This window comes from Zingiber officinale, chromosome 2B (assembly GCF_018446385.1).
Source record: "Zingiber officinale cultivar Zhangliang chromosome 2B, Zo_v1.1, whole genome shotgun sequence".
Lineage (NCBI taxonomy): Eukaryota > Viridiplantae > Streptophyta > Magnoliopsida > Zingiberales > Zingiberaceae > Zingiber > Zingiber officinale.
The window spans coordinates 110,652,804-110,672,976 of record NC_055989.1 but is presented as its reverse complement, the minus strand read 5'-3'; the positions used below and the strand labels follow the sequence as shown (position 1 = coordinate 110,672,976).

Genomic DNA, 20,173 nt, shown 5'->3' with positions numbered 1-20,173 from the left:
AATATAAGTTAAATATATATTAAATAAATAAATTTCAAATCTTTCAAACCTATTTTCAAATAATAATTCGAATAGTTCGCGAACATGTTCGAATATTTCGAGCCGAAATCGAACCCGAGCCCTAATTCGAACCGAACTCGAACCGAACTCGAACCAAACATTTTGAATTTTTCGAACTTCGAATCGAGCTCGAACTCGAATATACCTATTTCGAGCCTTAAATTTTTCTGCATATTCGACTCGATTCGGTTCGTTTGCACCCCTACATTAGATGTAGAATTGATTAAAGGCGGATAAATTTATTATAATAAAATAAAAGATTAACTTTTGATAAATAAATATTTTTAGATTTTTTTATCCTTTAGTCATTTTAATAATCAACTATAAATTAATCATGTAATTTATATATCTTCCTATAATTTGGGATGCTTACAAAGGTAGATCCGCTACCTTAGCGGCCCCCTAGTGCCGGCCCCATGGATATGGAGGGAGGTTCATGCAGGTACACAGGCCATAGGTACATGACGAGATAAAAATTTGGGATGCTTATAAGAGAGTATTTGGGATGAACATAATCATTGACAATATCTAAGATAAGCATAATTATCTTTTGTTATCATTTTAACGTTAGATTAATGTTAATATGTAATTAACAAGGCTAATACGTTTTAATGTTCAATATTTTCTTTCTTCTTAACATCACTTATTGAATATTAATAAACATTATTCTTAAATAAAATAATTTATTTCAATATAAATAATTTTTTAGAGAGTATTTTAATTATCGTTAGAAAAATGAAGTCTTGACGAGTAACGTGCATAAAAATTTAGCTAAATTGAATAAATTGATAAAAATTTAAAATTTAATTCGATTTATTTATTTTTTAAAAAAATTTAATTAATTTAGTTTTAGATTTAATTTTAAAATTAAATTGAATATACTGAATAAATTAAAATTTTAATTAATTAGGTTAATTTACTTTTTAATCGAATTAATTAATATTTTATTAATCCGATTTTTTTTTTCAATTCAATTGTTTGAATTAGTTTGAAAAAAAAATCCAATTCGATTTTAACTTAATATTCATTCATGTGACGTGGATGCTATGAAAGAGGGAATTCACGTTATTGAAAAAGCAGGTCGGTGTTTATGGAGCCGTTTCTTATTTTTTTTAAAATTTATTAAAATGATTTTTTTAATATTTGTGACAAAATATAAACTGATATTTCTTTAATAATTTTAAATTTATGAATTTAAATTTTATAAAAATTTAAATTATATATAAGATAAAATATGGAAAAGAAATAAAGAATATATATAGTAAATAAGTGTGTGGTTGTTTTAAAATTTTTTAAACCGTGGAAAGATGTTGGGCAACGAAGGAATGGATGCCTTTAAAGTTGTAAATGAACTAAGTATTTGTGAAAAAGTTTGACATTTAACTTATAAGAATTTATTTATATTCGTTTAATAATAAACTTAAATAATTTATTAAATTAAATAAATAAACTTAAATATATGTGTTCAGCTCCATATTCATTAATAAATGTTTTTTTAATATACTAAATAAATAATAAAATAAAATATATTAATAAATTTAAATTATCAAACTCAATAATCAATCAAATAATTAAAATTTTCAAAAATCAAATAACCTTGAATTGAGATGTCGATAATATTTAAATGAATCAAATTTAAACCAAGCTCAAGCTAAATTCAAACCAGCACAAGTTAAGCTTAAATTAAGATTTCGATAATATCTAAATGAACCAAACTCAAGCTAAACTTTAAACAAACTCAAACTCATAAAAAATAAATTCTTGAATAATTATTTCAAAAACTTAGTTTATTTTGAGCTCGGCTTGGCTTGACTCAGTTATTTTATCAAATAAATTTGAATACCTTAAATCTCAGCTCAGCTCGATTCGGCTCGGCTCGGCTCGGCTCAATTTGTTTAGGGTCCTGGATACCCTTACATCACATTGTGCCTCGGGCACGTTCCGGATGGGAATCATTACCGTTCGTTTCTTATCGGACGGTCCTGATGTTCCCGAACTCGCTTCCGCTACCATTTATTCCGGATTCATCTGGTAGCTGGACAGTCGTTTCTTCCGCAAGTCAGGGAAGAGAGAGACGAGAGAGGAAAGAGGAGCAGACAGCGATCGGCATGGCTCCCGAACCCGAGGACGAGATCAACGAGAAGAACCCTCGCCCACTCGACGAGGACGACATCGCCCTCCTCAAAACTTACGTGAGTACTCTCTTCGTCTTCCTCATTCCTCTCTTCGATCTGCCATTTAAGCATCGCTTCTGTTTCCTTTTGTCTCTTCTTACCGCTATTTGAGTCTAGATTGAGGATTTTGCAGTTGGGGTGTCGTTTAGGGTTTTCTATCGAGAAGTCCTAAGTTGTACTTGTCTTCGTCGCTTCCACAACGGATCCGTTTAGGGTTTCTACTGCTCAGGGGATGAATTAGAATTTTTGCTTGAGCGAGGAAAATATTTGAATTATTAGTTGAGGTAGTTTTTTTATTCTAATTTTTCTGATTTTAGTGCGAGAATCCGCGTCAATAGAAAATAATTTTCTGAATCTACGCTCTTCAACTATTAAGTATTGGTTTTTCATTTGTGTTGGTCTGTTGCTTGTGACTTAACTGAATCAGGCTTCTTGCTGGCGTGGTTCCCATGTTTCTATGTTGGATCTCTGGTGCTGATTGTTGTTTACTATGGCTTGTGGATCTCTAGATTTGACTTCATGTGTTTGGACGTCATATTCCTGTTCTTATTCCTTTTGATAATATTTGATGGCAGGGTTTGGGACCTTACTCTACAAACATTAAAAAGGTGGAAAAGGAAATTAAGGAATTGGCCAAGAAGGTTAACGATCTATGTGGTATGCTTGGAAATTGATGTTTTTATCCTTTGTTGTAGCTGTAGGTTAATGCGCAATCATTGGTATAAAATGCTTTTCAGGGAAAAAAGGCTTGTTCTTGAGTAAATAAAATTCCATATTAATTTAATACTGGTGTTATATATAATGTAACAAATCTAGATTGGTAACTTGATGGTTTTTGATACCTCTTTGCAATTTTTGCATTAATGTATACATAGTTCCTGTTTTGGATATATTTAAGATGTTTAAAAACATCCCTCACCTTATATGAGTAATGTAAACAGATCATAGGGTTAGGTCTAAGCCAATTATACTCATCCAGAAATCATCTTAGTTTTTCACCTGAATTCTTGTTACAAGCATTTGCTGTTAAGTTCCTCAGAACTTTCATTCTTTAGTTTAATCATTTACATTTTAAAATTCTTTTAAGGTTATCAGATGAACATATATATGGATATATGTATATATATGTGTGTGGTTTTTAACAATTGGATGGAATAGTCGCTAGTTGTGTGCCCATCAAGTCTTTATATGAGTCAATCCTCGAGTTCATAGATCTGAAAGCTTATTAGATATTTTTTATGAAACTTTTTTGCTAAAATTATTTTGGTCTAGTAGGTGCATGGGAATTGATTTGCTTGTATTAGACATAAAATTAAGATAACGATATCAAGTGAATCACTGAATGTATTTACATAGCAGCCTGGATGCACACTTTTGGTATATTTTCCCTTTAATATTTTCTTAGTGGGTAGAAATGCAGTGGCATCTTACTGTCACTTGAGATAATCTAGGAAACTTGGCCAATTTTGCCACATTTGAATTGAAGTTTGCTTGTCTATTGATTAATTCTCTCTCTTCCAACTATAGGAATCAAGGAATCTGATACTGGTCTAGCTGCACCAAGTCAATGGGATTTAGTCTCTGACAAGCAAATGATGCAGGAAGAACAACCTCTTCAAGTAAGCAGATTCTTATGAACTTGTGTATTATTAATTTTCTTATTTTTGCTTAAAGTGGTTGTTTATTTCACTTGAAGGTTGCAAGGTGTACTAAGATTATCAGTCCAAACACAGAAGATGCTAAATATATAATTAATGTTAAGCAAATAGCTAAGGTATTTTTTTTTATGTTTTTTATTAATAATTTCAGACTGTTAATTAAAATTTGACAATGAATGTACAATGTAATCTCCCTCTCTCTCTCTCTCTCTCTCTTGTGTAGTTTGTGGTTGGACTGGGAGATAAAGTCTCCCCCACTGACATTGAAGAAGGGATGCGTGTAGGGTGAGTAAAATGTTTTATAAATTTTGTGTAGCTTTTCAATTCTTCAATGGTGTATTACTGACAGAATTACTAGAGAATTTTTCTCTCTAGAATGCTGCATGTTTTTTCAATTTTTCGTCTTTCAAAATTCAGGGTTGATAGGAACAAATATCAAATTCAGATTCCTTTACCTCCGAAGATTGATCCCAGTGTAACAATGATGACTGTTGAAGAGAAGCCCGATGTTACCTACAATGATGTAGGTGGATGCAAGGAACAAATTGAGAAGATGCGAGAAGTGCGTTTGTTACCTAATTTATTTATAGCTGTGTTCTAGTTATTTTATTGGCCATGTAGTTTTTGTGTTAATTAAATACCTTTTCCGAGGGTAACATCTCATACATTTAAGATTCTGTTTATTGTTTGTGGTTGTAACTAAGCAAATTAGATTGGATTATACCAAATGGTTATCAACTTCCACATCATCTTCTCGCTAACTTTTCCCCATATCGTCAGGTTGTAGAGCTCCCCATGCTTCATCCAGAGAAGTTTGTCAAGTTAGGCATTGATCCTCCGAAAGGTGTTCTCTGTTATGGCCCCCCTGGAACTGGTAAAACTCTTCTAGCAAGAGCAGTAGCTAACAGAACAGATGCTTGCTTTATTCGTGTAATTGGAAGTGAACTTGTTCAAAAATACGTTGGAGAAGGTGCTAGGATGGTTCGTGAACTTTTTCAGGTTGTCAACCTTCCATATTAAATATCTTTTCATGTCATCTTTTAGTGCACTTTTTTTTTGTTGGTTATTTGTAATCTGTTCCAAACAAAATTTTCTAATATCCAGATGGCACGCTCAAAGAAGGCTTGCATCGTCTTCTTTGATGAAGTGGATGCAATTGGTGGTGCTCGTTTTGATGATGGGGTTGGCGGTGACAATGAAGTCCAACGTACCATGCTTGAAATTGTTAATCAGCTTGATGGTTTTGATGCTAGAGGAAACATTAAAGTTTTAATGGCTACCAACAGGTATGCTAATGGTTGTCAATTTATATTATAAATTTAATTGACCTGCAGCATCTATGGTAATAGATCAGCATAGTGGCTCTACTATCCAAAGACTGAAAGTTGATACCATTTACATATCTGATTTTCAATGCAAACTTTGATAATTGCAGTTAGCTTCCAATTGGTTGTGTGTGAGAGAGTGAGCGAGTGAGATTCTGTTTGTCTTTATATGGAGTGAAATAATGGGATGTGTGAGCGAGAAGAGATGGTGCTTGCCTTGGTTTTGGGAGTGAAATAAGTCATTCAAGAGAGATTATCTCTTGGGATTGTAACTATGTGAATTCCTGAAATGGTTAATTGAACATCAGATGTCTTCAATCTACTGGCCATAATATGTAGTCTTTCCAGACTATAGAACTTTCATAAATGTTTCAACAGTGGTGGTATTAGTAGTTGCCCTATATTACTAAGACTTGCAATCTAAGATTAATTGATTTTCTTTCTTTCTAAATAATGCAGGCCTGATACTTTGGATCCTGCACTATTGCGTCCTGGACGGTTAGATCGTAAGGTTGAGTTTGGCCTACCTGATTTAGAGGGTCGAACGCAAATATTCAAGATCCACACCAGGACAATGAACTGTGATAGGGATATCCGGTTTGAGCTTCTTGCTCGTCTCTGCCCCAATTCCACTGGTGAGAAAACTTGGCTTCAAGGCCACGAATGTCTCTTGCATGATTGGGCTAAAATACAAATAATAAATTCTGAAAATTCTTTTATTAGTGTCTTGGTAGATTTTTAATTTTAGATTTGGATAAGATAAATGATAATTTATTTCATCATTATTCAACACAATCAGATAATTAGAATTTAAATGCTGATGGTGTTGGTTCTTCAGGTGCTGATATAAGAAGTGTGTGCACTGAAGCTGGTATGTACGCTATTAGAGCAAGAAGGAAAACTGTTACGGAGAAAGATTTCCTTGACGCAGTGAATAAAGTCATCAAAGGTTACCAAAAGTTTAGTGCCACGCCCAAGTACATGGTGTACAACTAAGTAAATCCTTGAGGAACACTATCCTTTCCTCTCGCATGCTATTAGTCATCTCATAACAATACTTGATATGGTGGTGAAAGTTTATTGTTCAATTCAATTAAGTTCCTGAATTGTCTAAAAGAAGGATGTAGTAGTTTAAATGAGATTGCGGTTGCATAAATATCTTACAAGAACACAGTCTGCCTAAAGAATTTCTCTTTTTCAAGAGCACGGTATTTTGTGATGTACTTGATTTAGAATTTCAAGTCAGGATGATTTTAATACTACATATATTTTCAAAGGTTTCTAGTTAGATCTTTCATATTCACTGAAGTAAAAAAAAAAAAAAGGTACAGTTGAATGGTGGCAACTTTTTTGCATGGCCATTATTGCCGTCTGATGCAATGTTGCATGGTCGCAACCTTGTGTACGCTTCCTGTCAAACTCTCTTTCTGCTCGCAGTGCAAGAAGCCAATTGTTGTTCGATGAAGATGGACCACTCTGCAATTTTGAATGGAGGAGAGTTCTGTCCCTCTCTAATCTCTCACAGCGCAACCCTTCAGTGAGAACTTCATCAAAACCTCCGAAGCTGTAGAATCCATAGCCTCTTCAATTCACACGCACAGTCAATTTCTTGGTCGCCTTCCCACTGCTCCCAAGGCGATTCAAGCTGTCGGCCTAAGATTTTTATATTAGAAATAGGTCTGCAAATCCAACACTTAATTGCTGTTCTTCTCTATATCAGTGCATTGTCCATATTTGACCACTAGTAAACTATATTCATAGCCCTGCAGCAAAGCAACAAGACACATGATACACAGAACCCCTTGTCAATTGGCCAGCGTGCTCTCCAGCCAACCCACTGTTCACCTGTTGGACCTTTCTTCTTTATATCGCCTGTCGAAGCCTCCTTTTTCTCTTGCAGGCTCTTCTACACATTGCATGAGGCGCGTTTTTAAAGGCCTTTCACAAAAAAGGCCTGCAAGTTTTTTCCCTCCTGCAAAAGTCTGACAACTCCAGCAATTCAAGCGGCTGAGTTTTGTAAAGACCCTTGGAAACGATTGAGCTCGAGGAAGCCCCATGGAGCTCAAGGAACCTTCGTTTCTGCAAGCCACTGGAAGGGTAAAGCTCTCTCTCTCTCTCTCTCGTCTTCTTCTTGCAATGCGCATGAATTGGCGATTGATTCCTGTTGTGTTGTTTTCCCTCAGCATTCATTAGACAGTGACTCGACCTTCTACAGCAATGGCAATCCGTTTGCAGACACCTTGCCTGATCCACTCTGCAAGATCAACCTCAAGGAGACGTCGGAGTTTGTGAAGGCACTCCCGGTGCCGTCTAGGTTTAGCGTAGACAGCAGGAGCGTTCTTCTAAAGTCCACGAGCCAAAGAAGTAAGGAAGGACTGAACTTGATGGGCCAGAGAGGAGTGGAGAGCCCTTCCACTCCTTATAGGGCTGCCATCAGCTTCAGCCCAGGCCATCCTTACAGGAAGAACGTCCCTTCTAAGTGGGATGATGCTGAGAAGTGGCTCATCAGCAGCTCATGCCATGAATCACCTGCTCATCTCACAAAACTCAGACAAAGTGGGGTTTTCCCTCAGAAAGGTGGCTCCTTTGAGGAGAAGAAGGCACCGAGCTCCACAGTTCCAAGCTTTGATGAGCCATTCATGCGTGTTGATCCAAATTTATCTTCCAATAAAGCCTCCACAGATGTTCTTCTCAAAGGTTTGATTTCTTTGCTCATCTTTGGATTTTTCTCACTGTTAATTGTTAGTTTGTTCTTCACTTTTCATGTCATTTTGGAAGCACTAAAATTCCTCTGTAAAGATCTTGAAAATTGAAATGATTTCTTTGCACACAGCCAGTGCAGATTTTACTTCTTTTTCTTATGAAAGATAATTGTTGAAGTTTACACTATTAGGGCTGTAATTTGTTCATTTTGAAAGTTTTTTGTTTATTTAATATGTTGATAAGAGTTTTATTATGAACATGGTTCAATAATATTGTTCACTTGTTCACAAATATTATTCATTAACATTAACAAGCTATACGCATATGTGTTCAAGTTTGTTTATTTGTTTAGTTTAACGAGTTGTTCAAGCTTGTGTGTATTATATGAATATAAACAAACTACCAAACCGAACATTAAGTTTGTTCACGAACATTCGATTCATTTATAGCCCTATGCACTATTATCTTGTTCAATAGACAACATCATTCTCCCTGCCAAGGCTCTTTAGAATGATTCTGTGATCTTTAAGTAGTATAATTCGTGTCTGTCTTTGCAAGATTGTAATGTTCATCGATTTTTAGTCGTCCAAAAATGTTACACATTCATGCAAACTGCAAATATTTGATCGCAGATAAGTTTACAGACAATGTGGAGCAGCAGCCACATTCCTATTTCAGATACTCAGAGCCATCTAAAGAAGGCTTTTTCTTCGGAAGTTCATACTTTGTGTGCAAGAACGACGACACAACCGCAGAGCTCATGGAGCCTCAGCGCAGAGACGCAGGCACCGAAATGACTCCTTTAGGGAGCTCAATGCCAACAAGATGCCATACTCCAATCAAGAGCTCTTCACCAGCAAGGCACAACACTCCTGCTGATAGGTCTGGGCCTTTGGTTCCCTGCAGCACCAGTATTGCTATTTCCGAGCTCAAGGACTGCCATTTCGCGAAACTTGAGCTCGGTGCTCAGTATCACTCGGTTGTCTCGAACTGGAGTTCAAGAGAGGAGGAAGAAAAGGAGGTGTCGAAGAGCTTGAGGCATTTAGAAATTACTGATGGAAGCAAGAACATTGGTGCAGCCAGGGCTTATGCATGGGAGGAAGATGAGAGGAAGAAAAGCTGCATCAGGTTGATAATTTCTCATTTACATTTAGACCGTTCAGTTTGACGATTGATTTTATCCTCAAATGAGTTTCTTCAATTATCAGATACCAGCGAGAAGAAGCGCGAATTCAAGCTTGGTTAAATCTTCAGAATGCCAAAGCAGAAGCACAGTCTAGAAAATTGGAGGCAATGGAAATTGTCACTTACTCTTGTCATTTTTTTCTTCCAGAAAATATCATAACGAAACTGAAAACGAGCTGACTGATTGTCGAGAATGATGATTTTTACAGGTGAAGATACAAAAGATGAGATCTAGTTTGGAAGAGAAGCTGATGAAGAGGATGGCAATTGTTCACCGGAAAGCCGAGGAATGCAGAGCAGCAGCTCAACAACAGCACTTGCAACAGTTGAGAGCATCAGAACAAACACAAAAGATGAAGAGCCAGCGCAATTCTCACTTGTCGATAGACAAAAAATGTGGCTGTTTCCCTTGCAAAGGCCAGGTTTGATACAAACAAAAAGATCATGTCTTGTACTTGGTAGACCAAAAAATACATGAGAAAAACTTCATTCCTTTTCTTTGTAGAGAAAAGTTTGAAAGAAAGTTCCTCTAGATTTCACTATAGAATTGTCACTTAAGGAACACTTCTAAAAGCATTCTTCATTAATTTCATTTAGATTAGGGCGGTAAACGAGTCAAGGTCTGTGGTGCTCAAGTTTGTTTGATAAGATAACCAAGTCAAGTCGAGCCTAAAATGAACCAAGCTGTTAAAATAGTTATTCAAGTTTGACTTGTTTTTTTTTACAAGCTTGAGCTTAGTTGAAGGCTTGTCTTGAGTTTGGTTCATTTATATGTCATCGAGCTCTTAATTAAGTTTGCTTGTTTGTTTGAATTTTTTTTATATTTTTATGTTTGTTTAATTGGTTGTTGAGTTTAATAATAAAAATTATTTGTTCATTTTGAAAGTTTCTTAATTTATTTATTATGTTAATAACAGTTTTATTGATCAACATGTGTTACAAACTTTATTTGTGAAAATTGTTCATAAACATTGTTCATTAATAGTAAACAACTTCTATTCATGAATATTAACAAGTTACATGTGGCAAAAGGCGATTCGTTCGCCCCCAGCGCTCCTGCCAACCCGTCCTTAGGTCAACACGGAGGAGGTAAATCACGGGTGGCTACTAGCCATTAGTGCAAATGGCCAAGACATGGGGGAGGTTATGCTCGGTTACGTCGAGTTTCGACCTCAAGACCTCATGTGATAATATCCCATGCCTTAACAATCGCACCGTCCCGAGGGAACATATTAACAAGTTACATGAATGAATTTATGTTTGTTTATTTAGTTTAGTAAGTTCAAGATTGTTTATATAACTAGCTTAATGTGTATTAAATAAACATAAATAAGCTCTTATCAAATTGAACATCAAGTTTGCTCACTAATGTTTAAACTTGCTTATGAATGTTTAATTTATTTACCATCCTAATTTAGGTAAGCATTAAGAAGAAAAGGCTAACAAATATATAATAGTACTCCATTAATCCTTGTAAAAAAACACATGTTACAGCCTCCACGAGTAATTTAGCATCATCGACTATTCAGATTTAGTTGCTAACAGTTTTACAGTCACAGACTAGGCCTAGGAAATATGTTAGGCTGGAGAGATGGAAGAGTGAAAATCAAAGTGTGTTAGGCTCCTAAAAGACTAAGAAAATGAGATTAAGAAATTCAAAGAAAGGAAAGAAACAGGTGAACAAATGGTGAGATTTCTTAATTCAGCCATTGTGGAGAGCACAAACTTTCTTGGTACAAGAATTGAAAGAGTGTCAACAAACTCAACCGACAAAAGCACATCGCCGTTTTTTAGAGGGAACAAATTTTCTTTGTATAGAGTTATGAATCATGTGCTACTTTTTCTCCCTTCGAGGGCTGATGCGGCTGATTCAACATGTTCGAGTAAACAAACATATATCTTTTGCTTCAACCGATTGATTGTCTCGGCCAATCCTCTATCTGGTTCGGTGTCACCAGAATTTTGAAGTTGATCTAACCAGTTACTTGCTTCCTTGAGTTGCGAGAGTGTTCCTGCAATCAGCTCGTGGGACTCCTTTGCGTTCTCCCCACCACGATCCTTGGGACCCTTCTTTGTCGGTGGTGACTCTGCGGAGAAGCCAGTGTCGAGAGCACTTTCTAAGAAACCTAAGAACCATGACTGTGATTCTTTTCGGAGTTTGGTCCTTAGTTCTTGGATCTCATTCAGGCCATCCCCCCTTGCCCACTCCATCCTCTCATCGGCAAGGGACTCCACTGTGAATTTTGCAGAATTGGAATTGCTTTTATCACTACGCAAAGGCAATGTAAGTTTCTTGATCGACTTTTCTCCTTCAGCAAGTTGTCTCAGGATCCCAGAGGAGCTGTCTTGAGCTGCTATGCTTGGCTGATCTAAAAGCCGGTGAAGAGAAAAAAACTTCGCGAGAGCTATGTGGAGATTCTCCTCCACCGAAGACTTGCGTAGATCAGCAAATATGCTAAAACAAGACTCATTAGTTATCTCAATGCCGGTGGAACAACAACAAATAACGAAATGGGGTGAAACTATCAGAACAACAAGAAGATACTCACCCCAGGCCTTTAACAAGAGCTGCAGCAGCAGTTGCTTCTTTTTTCGCCTCCGCTACTATCAGAAAAGCTGTGTTTTTTCTTTTAATCATTCCCTATTAAAACAGAAATTCAGGTTACATGAAAAAAAAATGATGTAGAACATTCAACTTTCTTTTCAAAACAGAAACTGTAATATATAGAAGAAAAATACTACAACACAATCAAGTCTTATCCCACTAGGTGGGGTCGGCATATAGAAGAAAAATAATAGGGCAAAAATCAAAAGGTATCCTTTTATATTGGAATCAGTCAAAAGTGTATCATTTGTTATCAAAATAATGTCCAATCCAATTATTGTATATTTTACTTTCCGAAACTGTCCTTATTTTTGGCGTTGTTGTAGTAGTTATAAGTTCATAGCTTCTACATAAATATAGCAGTTATGATATGTAGCTATTACATAATTATAACAGTTATGATTTCATAGCTGCTACAGCATAGACATTTCAATTTGACACATTTTAGCTTATAATATAGATTCATCTTTGGTCAATATTAATTAATATTAAATTGTAGCAATACTTTAACTTTTATTAATACTAATAATATTGTGATGTAGCAATTACATAGCTATCACAATATGAGCACTTTATTTCTAGCCAATATTGGTCAACACTAATTACGTTGGTCAATATTATATTATAGTAGAGTCAATATTGCGTGGTAGAAGATACGGTCCCGTAACTACTATAATTATATAATAGCTACGAATTCATAATTGCTACAACAACACCAAAAGTTAAAGTAATTTTAGAAAGTAGAATATATAGTGGTCGAAAGATGTTCTCTTTTCATAATAAATAAAAAGGACATCCTTTTGAAGATCCCAATAAGACCATCTAACATGCAAACCTAACATTTGTCGGTGTAAAAATTACTTTGACATATTCCAAGAAGAAGAAGAAGAAGATTAAGATACTCAGCAGAATGTTGATGCTTTTGATGTCACTAAACTTGGTTTATCACATAGAATGACATCAAACTTATCGACAACCAATAAGCTGGATGAAACATTTAAATACATTTGGAAGGGGAGCCTTGGCGCAACGGTAAAGTTGGTGCCATGTGATCAAAAGGTCACGGGTTCGAATCCTGGAAACAGCCTCTTGCAAAAAGCAGGATAAGGCTGCGTACAATGGATCCCCCGCATGGCTGGAGCTTCGTGCACCAGGCTACCTTTTTTTTTTTTTTGAATGGATGATCAAACAAGAAGAATGATAGAAAAAAAGTCATTGTTTAAATGTGAGTGATAGGTTTGTTCCTGGTGATTCAGGTCTTCAGATTTTGCAGTTGTGTATTAAAAATGAACAGATCAAATAATTGTACTCTACTCTTATCTGATGGATAAACAAAATGAACTCTCCCTTTTATCGAGCCTCGACTTTGCATATCAAAGACACTGTAACCTTAAAATGAAACTTAAGCCTCCAACATCAGTGATTAGACTCTGGAATTAACTTATAATGCTGTTGATTACCTTCCCAGGCTTGATTAGACTGGCAGGAAGAGATTCCCATGGGATGGCATCCACAACTTTTCTTCTATTGCTGCTTGATGAAGAGTAAACTGAGTCGGAAGGCGCTATCTTCTTTACGATACGACTAGACTTGGCAGGTACTGTCTTTGGAACTTTTGAATCGCCTTTTAGGTCATCGACTGAACTTTCCTGCTTTACGTCGACTATTTTATTTTGGTTGCATGGGATTATAGTTTTCGCCTGTAATACTAGCACCAACGACAACTATCAATCATCTAATATATAAAAAAAAATGCATTAGTTGATTTGAATGCTTACCTTGACATTTAGGCTCTTGCTTGGCCCCCAAAGGAACAACAACTATGACCTTTTCTTCGACCTTTTGACTGGGTGGTGAGTTGGTTTCAGAAGTAGAATTTCTCATGCTACTCCTTGAAACACCTTGCATGTATCGAGATGCAACCACATTCTTCTCCTCTTTGATGACCACTTTCTGTTTTGTCCTCCCTTTGTCGGCTTTAGATAACTCGTATGTCTTTGAAGTTTTCTTCTCCTGATCTTGTGTTTCAAAATTATCAGGAAGGACTAGCATGTCCATTAGGTCCTTTGGGTTCCCTATGCATGGGTTCCTTCCGGGCAGAGGTCGCACGCCGACAAGGACAGGGACTGGGGTTCCAGCCTCCACTTTGTCAATGTAGATGAATTGGCCGAGTTGCAACTTGTTCATTAAGATAAGGTCATTGTCGTCTTTCGATAAGGAAACATATGTGCAATGTGAAGAATCAGACACCTTTATAAAGAAGCCATGATCTGGCCAAAGTTCTAAACCAGTTAACGCGGGTACAATGCTGACTACTTGAAGAAGGACAGACCGATGTTCGCCGCATATTTTTACATCAGTGTTTAAGTTCTTGAGAAGCTTTATCAATACCCCAGGAGTAAGGGATGCCATTTTCTTGCACTTAACCTTTAAATACATTGAAAAAAAAAGACAATTGAGCATAGGACCAAGAACCAACACAAAGCATAACAAACGTAAATTTACCGAGAGAAATAATATCGAGTACACAAATTGAAAAGGAAAAAAAAGTAATTTAGTATGAGGTCAAAAGAAGAGCATTTTACCATGGAAAGATAAAGACCTAAAATGTATAATTGACCATTGGTTTGATCAACACTTTCACTATATTGTTTGCAATTAATTGTTCACAATTAGTCAAATGATTTTATTCCACATACACAAATGTAGAATATGAACAAATGTTCCTTTCATAGAGCAGTTCATGGCCACAACATCTCTATATGTCAACTCTTCCGTTTTCTAAAAAAGGATCAATAAATATAAAACAATTAAAGCAGAACACTGTGTACTCAAATCAATATACAAATTATTCTACTGGGTCAAAGAAAAAAATAAAATTACTTAAACTGAAAAAAGAGACAAGAATGCAATAACCCCTCCTCTCTGCTGCATTTAGTCAGACACATAGAGGGCGATTGTGGAGCAGAAGAAAGAAAGCTTTATTGGTTTAGCGGGTTTGTGTTCTTCCCTGCCCCCAATTACAAATCCTTCTCAGATGAACTATTTGGGTCCACCTTTTCACCAAAAAAATGCAAATGATAACTTGTGTGGCAAATCAATGCTTTCACTGTAAGCATGAATGATGGAGTCCTAAAACCATAGAACTAATCATAATCCATACCGGTCAAAGTTAATAGGCCAAAGCTTCAAGGCAAAGAAACAAGCAGAAAATGGAAACCAAAAGGCAAGATTGAAGCAGTATGGCATAAGAACACAAAACCGCCTTCAAGAACTCATCTTTACCAAACAAAGCAACCAAATGGAGAAGAAACGAAGCAGAATTCAGCAGAACACAAGCACCAAGAACTCTCTTCTTTTTTTTTCCTTCTTTTTTCCGATTGAACATATCCAAGGCAACAAAAGGATCGAAAATAATAATTAAAAAAAAAGATTCTGAAACCAAGCTCAAGAATTGCATACCTGGGAGGGGGGGAGGGAGAGACTGCGCGCTAATCCATGCGATGGCGGAGGAGGAAGAATAGTGCGGCTTAAAACTGCTGCAGTTGGCACGTACGCCACGTAATGCTTTAGCGCGCCTGTCACGGCAGTTATCCCGTGGCCCCACGAGGCCAGCGGACGGCGGAGATGCAACGGTAAGATTGCGGGTGGACTGAATATTGGAAGAGGGCGGGTGGCAGGGTAGGGTAGTATTGGTTGCTGTTTACTTCCGCTGAAGGATTTGGTGTGGAGTTGTAGTCACGAAGGATAGGAAGTCGTGGAGTTTTGATAGAAACAATTTAACGTTTATATATATATATATCTGTCTTAATATATTTTATTGTTTTTTTTGAAAATCATCGTAATAACTCTTAAAATGGATAGCACAACTACAACTACAACTACAGCTAACGATTAAGTAGAAGAATATCAAGTCAGCTGAAGATTATAGAATATGTTAGTTGATCATCACTTGCTACACTAAGATTTGAGAATCTTTGTAATGTAGTTTTAGTTGATCGTATCGAGTTTGTTGTGGATATATTTGATAACTCGGTCAATTGACAACAAGAGCAAGACAAGGATTACATGTTTAGATGCCTTAGGTATAAGTTCTAACTATCGACGAGATTTGAGCGTCGTAATCGGCAACGTAGAGAATAGAACCCAAACATCAAGGTACTTTGCTTGCATTCAAAAGAAACTTGCTGAAAAGGCATAGAATACCTGAATTGGTATGGGAATAAGGACAATATATAATTCGATTGAATCAAATGAAAAGAAGTGGGGTTTCGAGTTCAAGAACTTGCATTAGACGAACGAATCTCAAATACATTAATAGGGAGAACAGCTGAACAAGCATGAGCAAGACTCTCAACTCAATGGCTCTCAGGAGCAAGCTCCTTCTAGCTAAAGAAGACTACTCTGCTGCAGACGGAATGCCGCGCGTCTGTGTGCACCCCAGCGATCCAGGTGCCTGGATTAGAGATGCAGGCGCCCGAATTGAATCTAGCTGTCTACATTCCTTGTTTTTTAATCAACATTTTCTAAAGAAATATTATATTTTATGAGCATCTAAAATTTTTAATTTTGTAGACTATAATCCAAAAGGAAAGATTGAACTCTAAACTAAAATCTTATTAGCATAAATTCATTATGACTCAACCCTTAAATTTTAAAATTTTAAATCCTAAATACATATAATATATCTCGTGAGTATCTAAATTTTTTAATTTTAGATACTATAATCCAAGAGGAAAGTATGAACCCAAGAGAGAAAATCTTATTGACTTAAATTCATTATAACTTAACTTCTAAATCCTAAAATTTTAAACCCTAAATATATATATAATATACCCTAAAAAATAAATAGATAATAATAAAAAAAAGTATTCTGTTGAATCCAATCCAGGCGCCTGGATTCAACCCCAGGCGCCTGGGGTTTGTAGGGTCACGCAACAGCGAGTCCAGAGTAGAACATTTTTGTATATATATATTACGGACCATCATGGTAAATTAGAGAGTGTTCGTAACGGACGGCTCATCAGTTTGACATTCTTGGATCACTTACCTATTAAAAAAAAATCATCTAGTATTCATTAAAATCGGGAATCCATCTTTGTTTAGAAAATTAAAAAGACACCTACTAATGCGCCATTGCTTCGGAGTTGTACGGATCTTATATTACATCTTCGATAGGTAGATTGTGCGACTGAATTGATAATTTGACTGCAACTGAGTTATTCTTCTTCACAAAATTTTCTTTCTAAAATCACATAAGGCTGAAGCTTAATTTCTTCAATAAAATTCACTAGAGAAAGTAGTTGTTGAAGCTTATTTTCTCATTTATTTATTTGGTAGACGTCAAGTTCAGCAACAAAATTCTTAATGTCATTTTCCATTTCTTTCCTTAGGTAGAAGGCCCTTGAGGTTCATTTTATAGGTGTGAATGAAACATTTTATTTTATTTTTCTCCTTGGTCGGTGATACGGTGTTTAAGGCGGGCCTTTTTGAGAGGAGTTAAAGTTTAGGAAGCCGATTGATATGGAAGTTAAAATCAAAGAACGCTCAGCATCATTTTGAACAAGGGAAGGTTTGACTGGACCTCCAGGTTAGATGGACCATGAGTGTTAAACCAAGGGCTCACCTGAGCAGGTCCTTCGGTTGGACTGACCTTAAAATTTGATCCTGCAATCAATGATGAAGTGTGAGGAAGTATGAAGTCAAGTATCAATTATCCCGATCAAATACCCCAGCTGATTGGACGTATTATCCGATCGGACATACTAGACACCTAGTTATATACAGTTCAAGTAAAAAAGCTCAGTGAAGGTTGAGTCGACGACCACACTCATAAATATTGACCGAATACTCTTCAGGAGTCACAGTTGGTCGGATTATACCAGTAATTTAATCAGTTGGTCAAAGAAGTCTATTGTGAGCCCCTTAGCCTAACAAAACTAATATACTTTTTTGGTCTTTTATGCTACGAAGGACAGAAGATATTCTATAGGTCAATCATATTTTCGAAGCTTTCAACTTGTCAAATCACAAAGATTAATGGGCTTATTTTAGAAAATGTATCAGAGTCACTCTATGACCGCCCTTTTTTGGAAATGCTTTGTAATTCATGTATAGACACAACAATGACGTTATAAAAGGGATCCTCATCTACAGGCAAAGATATGCGATACTACATATTTTTACATATACATTGCTACAGTTCTTTCACTATTCTTCTCTAAAAATCGAGTACTAACTAGAGCGTCGGAGGGCCACGCCGGGGGCCCCTTCCCTGGCCTGGCAGTTAACGCTCTTTGTAACACGTAGGATAGCTTAAAGTCTTCGTTTGGTCAACAACATAGCGGAGTTTCGAGCTAGTTATCTTCTCATCTTTCGGAGAGGATCATATTTGACGTCGTTTATGAGAACTTCACCTGCATTTGAGACGTGAAGATGGACAGGACTGGATGACTCACCATAGTAACCTTGACGCAAGAAGAATCAGAGATGTTGATAGTGTTGGTGATCGGTAGCCGGCTTGAAGGGGGGTTGGATAGCTAGGCCACCCCAAATCGATTGCTTCTCATACAAAGTTAGTGCACAAGCGGAAAACAATAAAGAAAGAATACCAAATCGCTAACAAGCTCGATGTAACATGGTTCGGAGATTGCTTGCTCCTACTCCACGACGTGTCCTTGAGGTGAATGAACTCTTGATCCTTCGGTGGATTAATCCCCAACAATCTCCGGCTAGTGCTTTCTCCTTCTCGGTGGAGCAAACCTCTCACAAAGGATCTCTTCCTCTTTACAGTGATGAAGTTTAGGTTTGGGAGGAAGAGAGTAGACTTGGAAGCTTTGGGCAAAGACTAGGAGTTATTAAATAAGCATGAGTAACCTCCCTCATGCCCCAAAGCTTCCCTTAAATAAGAGGAGAGAGTTGATCAACATATCAACTCATCTTGGCACCAATCGACTGACAAAACCATCACTCGACTGGTGCTACCGTTGGAGGTAGCTAACGGCTACTTTTCAGAACCAACGGTATGCCAATGGTCATTTACCAGTCGATTGGTAAAACTATCAATCGACTGGTCGCTGCTGGTTAAGCAAACAGAATGCTTCTGTTCGCTGCCAGTTGACTGCTAAAACTAGCAGTCGACTGCACCTGGTTACACACCCACACTCATCCTTTCCGGAGTCGCCCTTGAAGTCCTCTTCCTCGGCCTTCGTCCCTTAGATGCACCCGAGCCCGCGACTCCTCTCCGTGCCATCCTTCACAATGCCTTGAAGTCCACTTCTCTCGGCTCCACTCCATTGCTCCTCGTCCGGCGATCCCTCGGATGTCTTCCACACCATCCTTCACCGACTCAAGGATCCGAGCCCTAGGATGAGCTTCCCAAGCTTAGCTGCACCAAACTTCTCATGTGTGTTTCACCAAGTCCTGCAAGACTCAAACACATATCAAACACATATGAAAGTCTAACTTAAACTCTTTGACACACACATCAAAACCATGATCGTATCGATCTAACCTGGGTCGATTGCATCAATAGATAGAAGCCCACACAGCTAAAATGGTGCAACAATGACAAGCAGTGGTTGGCTGCCATTTGCTGAACGACCCTACTATATTCGCAACCGGCTAGCATGCTAAATACGGAACCCGAGTAGAGGGTCTGATTGAGTTCCAGCAGACCCAATCTCCTCCAGCTGCATTTCTTCGAATACCCATTCCGTCGATCAGCTTGCCACCAGTGCCACATTCGTTGATTCCATATCATAGGGCGTTGTTCCGAATGCCTCTAGAGGATATGGGCCGAGCGAAGAAGACACAGGGATCATCTTTCGAAAATGCCCCCTTTCGGGATATCTGCAAGGGAAAGGCTCTCATGACGAATAACTCCCTCGAGCAGGCCAGCACACCATTCTCCAAAGAGATATTGGAGGACAAATTTCCGAAACATTATCAATCCTTGTCGATCGGGGAGTACTCAGGAGCTACCGGCCTTGAGGACCATTTACCAAAATTTGAAAATGTAGCCATACTCCACCGATACACGGACGAAGTCAAGTGCTGTGTGTTTCTCACTACTTTGATTGCTTCAGTGCAAAGATGGTTCAAACGACTACCATTTGTAGTTTCAAGGACTTCTGAACGACCTTCCTTCATAACTTTGCTAGCAATCATCGTTATCATAAGACGACGGTGAATTTGTTCTCACTTAAGAAGGAGCCCAAGGAAACGCTGAGGACTTATATTAAACAATTTAATCAAGTCACCATTGACGTCCCCTCGACCATTATAAAAATTTTGATGAGTGTTTTTTCCCAAGGACTTATAGAGAATAACTTTTTCCGATCCCTCATCAGGAAAGGTTTGAGAGATTTCGACCATCTACTCAGACGTGCTACCAAATACATCAATATTGAAAAAGCTCAGTCTGCTCGGAATAAAGAAGTAGTTCATGAGTAGGGTGCCTCT

The 20,173-nt window shown here is 37.3% G+C and overlaps 3 protein-coding genes across 3 annotated transcripts in view; 2 read left to right on the top strand and 1 right to left on the bottom strand.

The window, feature by feature from the left end:
• Window positions 1-2,093: 2,093 nt before the first annotated feature.
• LOC122046786 (26S proteasome regulatory subunit 7A-like) lies at window positions 2,094-6,418 on the top strand. The gene is made up of 10 exons (XM_042607655.1): window positions 2,094-2,252; window positions 2,810-2,891; window positions 3,762-3,853; window positions 3,931-4,008; window positions 4,116-4,177; window positions 4,310-4,454; window positions 4,673-4,891; window positions 4,997-5,178; window positions 5,677-5,852; window positions 6,056-6,418. Exons 1-10 carry the CDS (start codon window positions 2,169-2,171, stop codon window positions 6,211-6,213), a joined length of 1,278 nt encoding a protein of 425 aa, XP_042463589.1. The 5' UTR covers window positions 2,094-2,168; the 3' UTR covers window positions 6,214-6,418.
• Window positions 6,419-6,974: 556 nt separating this feature from the next.
• Window positions 6,975-9,809, top strand: LOC122046785. Its single transcript, XM_042607654.1, has 5 exons — window positions 6,975-7,314; window positions 7,401-7,914; window positions 8,553-9,048; window positions 9,129-9,210; window positions 9,315-9,809. The coding sequence occupies exons 1-5, from the start codon at window positions 7,273-7,275 to the stop codon at window positions 9,531-9,533; spliced, it is 1,353 nt and encodes a 450-aa protein (XP_042463588.1). The 5' UTR covers window positions 6,975-7,272; the 3' UTR covers window positions 9,534-9,809.
• Window positions 9,810-10,632: 823 nt separating this feature from the next.
• The window catches only part of LOC122048568, a 32,919-nt gene continuing 23,378 nt past the window's right edge, over window positions 10,633-20,173 (bottom strand). Inside the window, exons 3-8 of the mRNA XM_042610119.1 lie at window positions 15,173-15,422; window positions 13,961-14,137; window positions 13,489-13,888; window positions 13,171-13,418; window positions 11,655-11,746; window positions 10,633-11,560 (exon numbers count right to left, since the gene is read on the bottom strand). Coding sequence (XP_042466053.1) covers window positions 10,933-11,560; window positions 11,655-11,746; window positions 13,171-13,418; window positions 13,489-13,888; window positions 13,961-14,137; window positions 15,173-15,422 — 1,795 coding nt within the window. The 3' untranslated portion in view covers window positions 10,633-10,932. The remainder of the gene's footprint in view (window positions 11,561-11,654; window positions 11,747-13,170; window positions 13,419-13,488; window positions 13,889-13,960; window positions 14,138-15,172; window positions 15,423-20,173) is intronic.

Bases quoted from the DNA above. Each gene is read 5' to 3' on its own strand.
- LOC122046786 (XM_042607655.1), top strand. From the start codon at position 2,169: ATGGCTCCCGAACCCGAGGACGAGATCAACGAGAAGAACCCTCGCCCA. The intron at 3,854-3,930 runs GTAAGCAGATTC...TTTCACTTGAAG, and splicing joins AGGAAGAACAACCTCTTCAA to GTTGCAAGGTGTACTAAGAT. The intron at 5,179-5,676 runs GTATGCTAATGG...TAAATAATGCAG, and splicing joins GTTTTAATGGCTACCAACAG to GCCTGATACTTTGGATCCTG.
- LOC122046785 (XM_042607654.1), top strand. From the start codon at position 7,273: ATGGAGCTCAAGGAACCTTCGTTTCTGCAAGCCACTGGAAGG. The intron at 9,049-9,128 runs GTTGATAATTTC...TTCAATTATCAG, and splicing joins AGGAAGAAAAGCTGCATCAG to ATACCAGCGAGAAGAAGCGC. The intron at 9,211-9,314 runs GCAATGGAAATT...TGATTTTTACAG, and splicing joins CACAGTCTAGAAAATTGGAG to GTGAAGATACAAAAGATGAG.